This window comes from Anabrus simplex, chromosome 1, assembly GCF_040414725.1.
Source record: "Anabrus simplex isolate iqAnaSimp1 chromosome 1, ASM4041472v1, whole genome shotgun sequence".
Classification (NCBI taxonomy): domain Eukaryota; kingdom Metazoa; phylum Arthropoda; class Insecta; order Orthoptera; family Tettigoniidae; genus Anabrus; species Anabrus simplex.
The window spans coordinates 550,773,760-550,786,180 of record NC_090265.1 but is presented as its reverse complement, the minus strand read 5'-3'; the positions used below and the strand labels follow the sequence as shown (position 1 = coordinate 550,786,180).

Here is a 12,421-nt window from a genome sequence, read left to right as displayed (position 1 = left end):
AAGTAAAGGTACAACATTTTAGCAAGTCTGAGAGCTTTTATGGAATGGCACAGAACCCAAGAGAACAAAATTAACATTATATAAACAGCACTTCATACCAGTTGTAACATAAAGACAAGAAACACTCGTAACTAATAAGAGACAAGATAGTAAGATCCAAGCAGTAGCAATGAAATTTTTAAGAACATCGGTTAAAACGACAAAGAGATAGAATCTAGAATATTAAAATCAGAGAAGAGCTAAATATAGAACTGTTAGTACAGCACATACCGGTACAGAAAGCAAGACTGAGATAATCCGGACATGTAAAAAGAATGGGAAAGGAACGGGTAGCAAGAAGGAAATTGGAAAGAGAAGTTAAGGGAAAGAGACCAGTTGGAAGACCAAGAAGGTGGATGGATCAGATTTGGAAGGACATTAGAGAAGCTGGTTTGAATGTGGCAGAAGTAATGGAGCAGGAAAAGTGGAAGGACAGAAAGGAGTGGAGGAGGCTTGTTAACCACACCTGGGCAACCTGAGTGGGACATTGATGATGGTGATGATGGCAATCTTCCTGCTACAGCTGCAGGTTGCCCAAGAGTACCGGAATAACAGTTATAGATATTTCTCAAGAGAAATTGTTTTTCAATTCAGAGCTTTCCTGGCAATCCATTCTTCTCAACAGGTTTCATATTCTCTGTAAGTTACTGGCATCTTAAAGAACATTTTATCATTATAGCTGTTCCTGGGAAGAATGAGATAGTGATATGGCTGCTGAGAGAGTCTAGAAATTTTCTCTTCGTTGGTAGCCGATGCCCACAAAATGAGTGTCTTATATCTCAGATGATTTTATTGGCTTCCACCTCAGCTTCCATTTCATTTCTTGCTGGATTTGTAGCACTTTACAAAGGAAATTTAGTTAGTCCTTTTATTCAATTCATACCTCCATCTTTAGATGGAGTAATATTAATCAGACATGTTCAGTGAAAAAAAGTTTAAAAATTACACAATTAATGTTGAAAGAATATGTTAAAACTCAATAAACAAGAGTGTGAAAACAAGTGAGACGTTATGAAATTAAAACAATAAATGGTTATGGCAAGGTTGAGAACCTCAGTCTAGGAGTGCAGTTTGTTACATTAAAAATATCGTCACCATAAGACCTATCTGTGTCGGTGTGACGTAAAGCCCCTAGCAAAAAAAAAAAAAAAGAGGACAAAATTACAATACTTAAATTTAAGATGACAGTCTGTCTTCATTGAGTCACAATCTCAAATACTCAAGAGGGCAGCAAAAATTGAGAGCATATTTTAGAGGATTACAAATGCCAGGTGTAATGTGTGTGACTCATAGTGGAAACCGTCAATGAAGTTCAGATCTGTAATGGAAAAAAATAATAGGTATGAGAAGCTTGGGTTAATAAATAAAAGATAAGCATGAAGATAAGCACGAATTACTTATTAAATAGTTGCACTCTTGAACAGCCTGACCTTCTCAATTTAGTGGTCCTGCTTTCACTGGTAGTGTCTGAAGCTGGTTCAGCTGTGTTTGCAAGGATAGGAGGAGTGAACAGAGTAGGGGAGGGAAGTCCTAAGTTGGTAGGGAGAGTGATGGTGATGATTATTGTTTTAAGAGGAAGTACAACTAGGCAACCATACTCTATATAACACTAATCAGACAGAAAAATGGAGGGATCCGACACTTCGAAAAATGAAGATATCGGCCAAAGCAAGACAAGGGCGTGAAAATGAAAGACTCACTAGCCCTCGCAAACCTAATAGCGTCGGGGTCGGAAAAGAACAAGAGTTGACCAAGTGAGGTCGGATAGGATAGATGAAAGTGAGGAGCCTGGCACAAGTAAGTGGAAGCAATGCCAGGACTCAGCTGAGGACCCCGTGGTCGTCAACCCACGCTCCAAAGTTCAGAGCCCCTGGGGCCCCTTTTAGTTGCCTCTTACGACAGGCAGGGGATACCGTGGGTGTTGGTAGGGAGAGGGGAAGCGAGGAGTGGTGTTGAGTTGGGGAGATGGAGGCGGGGTTTGTTTTTATTATAGAATTGCTGCCGAATGTATGGAATTAATGTTTCAAGTAGAATGTTTTTTTTGTTGATTTCATTTAAATGATGAGAGGGGTTCCTAAACTGATCTATATCGATGTGAATGCTCTCGGTTAATGTTGAGCAAGGTGCCTGTTTTGCTCATAATGCAAGTTCTTAAGATCTGTATCTGCTGTTGTATATTTGTGACTAGATTTTTTCTGATGCTCATTTATAGCTGAAAAATGATTATATTTGAGAGCATTGCGATGTTCAGCGTATCTTATTACAAAATTGTGGCCTGTTTGACCGACATAGCTGGAATTACGGGATTGGCATTCTAATTTGTAAACTCCGGATTTCAAGTATGTATTATTATTGTTATTATGATTATTATTGTTGATAGTGTGCAGATTGAAAATAAGTCTGGAGTTGATGTGGGTGATTCTAAACGCTATTTTGATGTTATGTTCTTCAAGGACATTAGAAATTTGGTAAATGCTATTACTATTGAATGTAAAAGTAGAAAACTTCTCTTTAGGAGCAGAATCTTTTGCTAGGGTAGTCTTAGGTCTGCTCTTGTATTTATTGATGATTCTTTTGACAAAGGTTCTAATGAAGCCATTGTGTTCTGCAATACTGTAAATAGTGGCCTTTTTTTGTGTTAATTTTTGCGAGATAAAGGGATAGTCAATGCTCTGAGTACCATACTATTGTAAGCTGCTTTCTTATGTTTGTCTGGGTGCACAGAAGTTTGTTGGATTGTATTGTTGGTGTGGGTGGGGTTTCTGTATATATTGAAGGATAAAGTGTTGTTGTAGTTGCGCATGTGTGGATCAGTGGAGTTGAGGAGTTCAAGTACTGTGTTGCTGTTGGTAATACGAGAATCTAAAATAGCAAATGTGTCATCCACATAGCGTGCCCAATGCTGAATGTCATTAATCTTACCAGTGATGTGAGAATGTTCTAAATGATCGATGTAAATATCCGCAAGGATTCCTGAAGCCGGTGACCCCATGGGAAGACACATCTGTTGGTAAATGACATTATTGAAAGTGAAGAAATTGTTATTTAATGTGATTTTCAGAATCTGAATAAATTCTTGTATTTCACCTATGCTTAATTTGCTGAATTTGGGAAGATTGTTCTTAATTAATTGTATGGTGTTGCTAACGGGCACATAAGCAGCTTGTTAATAATATCGAATGAAAGAAGTGTTTGGATAAATTAAAGTAGTTAATTTTATTGCAAAATTCTATGGATTTTTTCACTGACGTATTGGCTTGAAAATGATATTGTGATTTAAGGAATTTGTGAATGAACTGAGATACTTTATAGGTTGGACTATTTCTAAAAATTGATAGTGGGTCTTATGAGAACGTCAGCTTTATGGATCTTGGTTAGCGCTTTCCCTGTGGGAAGCTTCGCTGAAAACCATTTTTAAAAATGTTTCGTTTTTGTTTAAGCTTCTCTCTCTCTCTGTGTAAGATAAGGTTTTTATACTGCGCCCCTTTTCCATCCCCTCTCAAAGGAGTCCTATGGGTGCCTTACACAACAGTATACTTTTTCCAGATAGTAAGTCTTATGTGTACCAATTTTTGTTGGCAGCTATGCCCAAACGTACATGCATAATCTCGCTGCTCTAGAATCCTGGAACTGACGTTACCATGGTTACGGCGGTTCATTTCTTTTATCCGATTCTTAGAGCAGGGGCAGTGTGGTGCCAATATCTCCATAGCGGTTGGTTTTATGGCCTTAAAACATGGCTTTCGGGCCCGTAGGCCTTACCGAGTTTTGTTCTTTGCATCAAGAGGATTAAATTGAGCTTTGTCTCATCCTTAAACGACATATTCGATATTTTGCCTATCTTAGCCTATTATTTTTATATCTCCTCTCCCCCCGCTTCCCCCACCTCTAATTGTTTTGAAAATAAAATACAGCCCATGTTACTCCCTGGCAATATAGCTTTCTATAGGTGAAGAACTTTTTTAAATCGGTTCAGTAGTAACCACGGGGAATAAAGGAAGAGAATCGGACAGGGATCGTGCAACAAGCTATCCAACCTGAAATGTCTGTGAACACAACTTCTAACTTAAACCAACAGCGAATCCACCTTTTGAACTTAGAAAAGGACAAACAAGTGGATCAACCTTTTCTATACATTTTCTAGCACAGTACAAAGTACAGTGCGACTAGGAAGAAGACTAGAATTCAATGAAAGAAGAAGCACATTCTAGTTAAAAACATTCTTCAAGATTACAACACCCACTTCTAGTATTAAAACAATGTGATTTTAATTATGGCTTCAGGACTTAAATAGATACTAAAGACATTTTTAGCTCAACACAATAGAAGTTTTTAACTTATTTTAAATTAACTTCCTTGTAACACCCGTACACTTCCTGCCACAACACCCATACGTCCTTTACTAACAATAGTTTTAAAGTCAACAAGAATTTTATTGTGTTTAATTTATTGCTTTTTTTATCTAAGATTGTGTGTAAACAGCTGATGATGATTGCAAAGCGATCGAAACATGTACTGTTATTTTTAATGATATTATAAATTGTCAAAGGCAAAGTAAAAAAGGAGTCGAAACCGGTACTGTAATATAGGAACTTATAATAAACTTGTATTGATTAGGTGGATCCTTTCTTTTCTCTTCTATGATCTATGATAACTATCAATACGGGAAATAATGAAACTAATAAATCAAGAAATAAAAAAGTATCAGTTAGGTGGGAAATATTTCCCTACAAAACCATAGTTTATAATGCTAAAAAATGTGTTAAAACCTAATGAAGAATAGAATGAAAACAAATGGGACATGACAGAAACAAAAAGCAATAAGTGATTATGGTGAGGTTGTGGACCTCTTAGTCTAAAACTTGCAGTGTGTTATAATTAAAAAACAGGATGAAATCGCTGTGCTAAAAATTCAAAATGACAGTCTGTCTCCATTGAGTCACCATCACAAATAGTTAAGAGGGGAGCGAAAAACTTTAGAAACTAAGTTTGAGAGGAAACACGTGCCAGGTAAAACATAGTGGAGACTGCCAATGAAGTTCAATTTTTATTTTTTTATTAGTTGCACTCTCGAAAGGCCTGACTTGCTGGAATCCTACAAGTAGAGCTTCAGTGGAATAACCTTTCCTAAAACCGAACTGCCTTCTATTGAACCAGTTATTCATTTCACAAACATGTCTAATATAATTAGAGGCAGCCAGGAATGAGATAGCTGGAAATTTTATACTGTCCAATAACGGACCATTTATATTGGTATTATAAATTTACTCATTCGGGACAAATATTTTAGGTTCCCTGTATGATGTTGTATGTTGGGTATTCAGCCCGAAGGGTGGTTTGATCCTCTGCAGCTCAGCCAACAGCTGTCATAAATAGCCTAGGCGTCACTGAAGATGCGTACTAGGGAAATGAGGAATGAGGTAGTTTCCTGTTGCTATTACATATCAGTCTGCCAAGCCCACTGAAATGCATGCACCAACTGACCTTATGAGCAATATTTTCACACCATTCATAACAGGGAATGGTATTACTAGCATTACTCATACCTCAGTCACTTTCGTATTGTCAAAGCCAAGGATGAGACTGAGACAGGTCAATGAAAGTAACAAATTGGATATAGCTCATACTAGAAGACATAGTGCACTGTAAACACTGTATCTCGCCAGCAAAGGCAACAATTTTTGGTAATGAGACAAAGTCTTTCAGAATGCATTGGCACTGCCGGTGGCTCCAAGTAGCCTATGCAATGGATTCCATGGTATGCACTAGCCATGCGTCTTGGTGGATGTACTAAGTACCAACTGATGAGCCCAACTTAGCACACAGGGGTGAAACGCTGGCAACCAGGAATGAGTTAGCGGAAGATTTATAATGTCCAATAACGGACCTTTTTTATTGGTATTATAAATTTAATCATTCGGGACAAATATTTCAGGTTCCCTATGGGAATCAACATCTATATCATCTGATGGCCAAGCAGGCATCAATTTTTGGTGATGAGACAAAGTCCCTCATACAGTAGTGCATTGGCACTGCCGGTGGCTCCAAGTAGCCTGTGCAATGGCATCCATGCTATGCACTAGCCATGCGTCTTGGTGGATGTCCTAAGTACCAACTGATGAGCCCAACTTAGTACACGGGGGGCGAAACGCTGGCAGCCAGGAATGAGTTAGCTGGAAAATTTATGATGTCCTAGTTAAGAGGAGAACAAAAAATTCGTTAAACTAAGTTTGAGAGGAAACACGTGCCAGGTAAAATGTAAGTGACACATTATCGAAACCCCCAATGAAGTTCAAATTTTTTAAATAGTTGCAGCCTCGAAAGGCCTGACCTTCTCAAATTTAGTGGTTCCATTCTCATGATCGTATCCAATGTTGGCTTAGCTGTGTTTGCCTTATTTTTAAATAGTCAGGAAGGCAGGGAAAAATTGAGAAGCTATGTTAAGATAACAGATGGCCCGGCCTCAAATTTAACGGTCCCGTTCTTACTGTTCATGTCTATTGTTGGCTTGGCTGTGTTTTTGAGGATTGGTGGGGGTGGGGGGGGGCTGGTGGGGGCAGGGAGGAGTGCTGGTGAGTTGGAGAGATGGAGGTGGGGTTTGTTTTTATTATAGAAGTTCTGACAAATATGTGGATTAAATGTTTCAAGTAGAAGAGAAATATTGATTTTTAGATTTGAGCGCCATCTGTTAGCCTGATCCTTGAACAATGTGATGAAAGGAGTGAGAGTGATGTGACCATACGGAAAAGTCCTCAAAATAACCTTGGAAACAATCTATGCAGTCTAACAAAACCGTACCTTAGGTCGCAATGGGAATTTAACATTGGCAACTTAAGGTACTGTTTCTGCCGGGCCGAATGGCTCAGACGGTTGAGGCACTGGCATTCTGACCCCAGCTTGGCAGGTTTGATCCTGGCTCAGTCCGGTGGTATTTGGAGGTGCTCAAATATGTCAGCCTTGGGTCAGTAGCTTTTACTGGCATGTAAAAGAACACCTGCGGGACTAAATTCTGGCACCTCTGCGTCTCCGAAAACTGTAAAAATAGTTAGTGGGACGTAAAACAAATCACGTGATTATTACCACGATTATTAGGCATGGTTTCGTAAATGAAGTTCCTGCATTGTCTTCTTGTACCAAAATATGAAATAACCAGCTTGTGCATCAAGATAATGTATACTTACAATTATAGACCATTACTTGGCTGCATATTTTGTAACTGGTGGTGTTAAATAAGGTTGGACTTGCTGCTCAGGACCATAGTCGTAGTACTGTGATTTGTTTCATCATGCAGCTAAGTTCTGATATTTTTAAAATATTTTTTTTTACTATTTGCTTTACGTTGCACCGACACATATAGGCCTTATGGCGACGATGGAATAGAAAAAGCCTAGGAATGGGAAGGAAGCGGCTGTGGCCTTAATTAAGGTACAGCCCCAGCATTTGCATGTTGTGAAAATGGGAAACTACGGAAAATCATCTCAGGGCTGCCCACAGTCGGGTTCAAACCCACTATCTTCCTGGATGCAAGCTCACATCTTCACACCTCTAACTGCATGGTCAGTTTGCCTGGTGTTCTGATTTGTGAATGCTAGGAGTATCAAGGACAAGACTCTTGGGGCTTAATGCCCGCTATAGCCTATTCAAGATAACAGAGGAACAAACTGAAATAAACGTTCTTTAGATTCTGAGGCCTTTTTCAGCCTCCTAAATAGCTAGTCTTGTATTCCCCTAGATTTTTAGTGCAGTCCATCTACTTCTACAGTTAGGAGTTAACCCGATGAGCGCTACGCCCGTCTATAGACGGTGCACGAGAACTCAAAATAATATTGAACATAAGTGTAGGATTTTCCATTCCCCAACATTTATATATTATTTAAATATTTATTTATAAACATTTTGAGTTAAAAATTGAGGCTTCTGCACACTTTTTTTACATACGAATGAAGAAACTCAGCACTGAGGTACCAAACAGTCAAACTGCTAACTCAGCACTTAAAAGGTTAAATAATTCCCACTGTGTTTTCAGTGTTGCAGATATTACCTCAATTGATTACAGGCTGAGTTTGACTGTTGATTTATTTACAGGAACTCTGCAAATTCCATATTCTATCATTAGGCAGTTTTTATATAATGCCATGTTTCATTTAATGATATAAAATTATGAAAAATATATTTTATTATAACCTTTGTTGAAGTCTTTGCACTTGAATATCCTTTTTTTATTATGTATAATTGGTAATGTTTTATTTTTCTTCAGTCCTAGATTTGAACTGCCTGCTACTGATGTGCAGCAAAAGGATGGCAAGAAGTTGGTCATTACATGCCATTACTGTGGAGAGACTGGCCATAAAGCCTTGTACTGTAATAAAATGCCACCAGAAATGAGAGAAGTTCAGTCTAAACAAGAGGAAATGAGGGTAAAGTGCTTTATAATACATCATCAGTCTACTTAGAATTGAACCAGATTTATTTCAACCGGGAGATTACACTAGATGCTTGCTTTTGTTTCCTTCTAAAATATGATGTGCTATTCAGTAAAGCTTCATTTGGTATTATTTTCCAGAGACCTGAACAAAAAATGTACATTAAAACCTCTTTAATTCAAAGTCGTTGGGACACAAAAATCGTACTTCGAATTATGTGATTTCGAATTAACCGCCAATTCGTAATTTAGAAGGGCCTACCCTTGTTGCGTCACAAAATATTCTAAGACCCGTTACTGCGAGCAATTAACCTTGATTCACAGTTTAAATCTTTCAAATGCTATGGAAAAAAAAAATCTGTTTCCAAAATATATCCAACAAAGTGCATTTACAGTTTTCAAATAATGAACTTGGATAACTCACTGACAAACATAACCTCACGCAACGAAAGAAAAAAAAAAAGCAGCATTCAGTGACAAGGAGAAATCTATGTTTGCTCCCCTGTGCAAGTCCTTTATTCATTGAATTACTGTATTGTACGCATTTTGGATGTCCTGTACTTGCACGGAAAGTACCTGATGCCCTTTAAACATCGTGGCTTATGAAACTTTTCTATGGCGAGGGGAGAAATTCTCTCGCTTCTGTCTGCATTACAACACATTACCGTAACTCTATTCTTTTGCGGTGTCACAAAGTATTCTAAGACCCATTAATGCATGCCATCACCTTGATTCACAGTTTAAACCTTTCAAATGCCATGTTAAAAGCTATTTCTGAAATGTATCCAACTAGACGCACGTACATTATTCAAATAATGCACTTGAATAAATCACTGGCAAACTTAACCTCACGCAACGAAAAAAAAGCCACGCGATCCAGAGACGAGGACAAATTATGCTGACTTCCCTGAGCAAATGCTTTCTTTTTGGGATTACTGTACTGTTCGCATTTTATAGATGCCTCGTACTTGCACGGAAAGTGCCCGACGGCCTGAAAACATTGTGGCTTATCGAACATTCGTATGACGAGGGGTGGAAGTCTCTCGTTTCTGTGTGCATTACAACACAGTACAATGACCCCCACCCTTGTACAATTTCCTGGCTGACACTTATCTCCTTTAAAACCATAAGTCCGTTTGAGTTTGGCATTAAAAAAAAAAAACAGTTTCATCGGCATTGACAGTATTGTTCGGTGCGTACGAATTGATTATATGAGCCATGCTTTTTCGCCACCTGTCGGCATCGGCAGTGTTCGTGGATTCTGCTTCTCCACACACTGCCTGCTACATGATATTGTGGCGTTCCTTAAAATGTTGAATACGAAAGAATTACGGTTTTACTTGAACTTAGTAAATATGAAACACACTGTAGACACACCAAAGTGAGTGATAAATATGAAACACACTGTAGACACACTAAAGTGAGTGAAAGTACGGAAAGCTACCCCAGCATATTCCGGAAGACGTGTTCTATCATGTAGCGGATAAATTTTGAATTTAAATTACTCTGTAAAATACTATTTTTAAAAATGTAATGGCAGTTTTGAATTAAAAGTCTGATTTTCGGTAATGGGACCAACATTGTTCTTCGAATTACGAATTATCCGCATATTGAAATAAACAGTTTAAATAACATGCAAAACCATACCTCATGTTTCCGGGAATGAGAGCTTCTTCGAATTAGGTAGGATTTTGAATTAACCGATTGTGAATTATCGAGGTTCTACAATATGAATCTCTGGTGGATTTGATATCTCTTCCTTAACCCTTTCGCACTCAGCGCGCCGGGATCGGCGCGAGAGGTTATGGCGAAAACGCTCACGGCGCCGATACATCGGCTCTGTCTTATGTACGGATTTTGGTCATTTGCGTAGCTGTTAAATCGTAATAGTTGGTCGTGACGGTACCTTAAAACGTTGAATTTGTGTTTAACTCAACAGATATATCCACCAGCCCTACAAAATGTTTTTATTTTCGACAAATGAAATCTGTTGACCGTGAATGTTTATGTTGTGGTTATTTGAAGTTGTTATTGCGTGGATCTGTTTTGATTGCCTTATGAATACAACAAGTTGATCTTGCTATGAGTTTTGTTTATAGTTTATTTCGTTTCTTTGGTATATCGTGTGTTCGATGTACTTCGTAAACTACAATTTTACTCCTTTGCATAACTCCGTTGTTGCACGTGGTTGCGTCATCTTTTTATCGCAATGGCTAGGCCATATTCAAGGCCGAATGAGGCCGATATCCTTGAATTTTCAGATGATTTAGACAGTAGTAATGGCCTTCTTTTGCCGAAAGTGATTCCCGTTATGTGGGAAGTGACACGGTCGTAACTGCTCACCGTGCATCGGACCGCGAGGACCTGACATCGATGACCGTTACGTGTACACAGAATAACTTTGTGCAATGCTTCATGAGTGAATTGCAGCACACACATCATATTGATATCAAATTATTCAGAATTAAATGTTCTTTCATTCAAGTCTAAGAGTAAAGAAGGAAGACGCAACAATGTCTAATTTTTCTGTCATTGAAAACAATATTTTATTTTTTAAATTTATTTTCGAAATTAAATAATTTTTTTGGGCTTAACCAATAACAATACGTCCAAAGTATATTCATTTCTGAAATGTTCATAGTTTCCTGTATTAGTGTGATTAATTTTATTTTAATGTGTGTTAAACACTTTACGTGTTGAATTTTTGTAATTTGCTTTGAAAAATCACAAAAATTAGTCTGAGTGTCTTTGAGCAAACACCTGCATATAGGCTGAGTGCCAAAGGGTTAAAAGGGGGTTCAAAAAAATAGGCTGTATATATCACAAGAAATAATAATATATTTATGTCTTTAACTAATGTAATGTCAGGAAATAATAAATGAACATATATTAAAAGCTCAAATTAACACAAGAATAACAGAAAATAAGAATAACAGAAAATATTTACAAAATAGCATACTTAACTAATTACTTAGTGGATCACACTGACTTGATTTTACAACAGTTTCACCTATCAGAATATTTTTACGGTATGATACTGACCCAGACACTTGAGTTTTTCATCGTGTTCAATTTCCTTATCCTTTCCAGTATAAATAATAAAATCAAGGCTAAACCCAGTTTCACAGTCGCAAAGTATAAACATCTTTACACCAAACCTATGTCGCTCTGATGGAACGTATTGTTTCTCTTTTAGGCAATCTTTCCAAGCAAGTTCTACACTCTTCCTGCGTCCAGGATGGGTAACGTAAAAGGAATCCCAGCCAGTCTCTCAGGGTTCTTGATTGAATAGTTGTTTTACGTGAGATGAGAAAAGAAAGTTGATACGCCGATTAATTATTTTATGTACCACTAGCAATTACCCGCAGCTTCGCTCGCGTGGATTTCGTAATTTGAACAAAGTAATCGTTCCTCGGCATTGTACTAAGACATTATCTGAAAATCCCTAAAGTATAAAAACTCACCCAAAAATTGAGTTACATTTACCCCAGGAATTCTTTGTAAACCCTGTTTGTGGTATTACCTTTTGGGGCTAAGACAACCATGCGACATAGAACTCTACATGTGAGAAATTGAAAAAATAAATACATGCTTCTTTATGTTTAAAGGAGATTTCAAATACCCATTCCCACCAGTTTTTGAGATATAAGTATCCTCATAAAAAAAACAATTCAAGTATTTTTCACTTCTTTTCACCTCCTGTTAAACGCCTTCTCCGAAAACAAAAACGTACAGGTTCCTGTATTTTTGAAGGACCTTCCAAATACCAAGTTTCTTGTCTCTAACATGTGAAGTTTTTGACATATAATGTTGATATACCAGTACAGTGGAACCTTGATTCTCCATTTTTGGAGGGACCACCGAAAAAACGTACAACACGGGAAAAAGGAAAATCCGGGAATGAATGAACCATGAACAATTTGGCTAAACATCACAAAAAAGAAATATGTATACTTAAAA

At 37.7% G+C, this 12,421-nt stretch overlaps 1 protein-coding gene across 1 annotated transcript in view; it reads left to right on the top strand.

The window, feature by feature from the left end:
• The window catches only part of Clp (Cleavage and polyadenylation specificity factor subunit 4), an 87,713-nt gene that overhangs the window by 20,452 nt on the left and 54,840 nt on the right, over window positions 1–12,421 (top strand). The window contains exon 4 of the mRNA XM_067144841.2: window positions 8,297–8,456. Coding sequence (XP_067000942.1) covers window positions 8,297–8,456 — 160 coding nt within the window. The remainder of the gene's footprint in view (window positions 1–8,296; window positions 8,457–12,421) is intronic.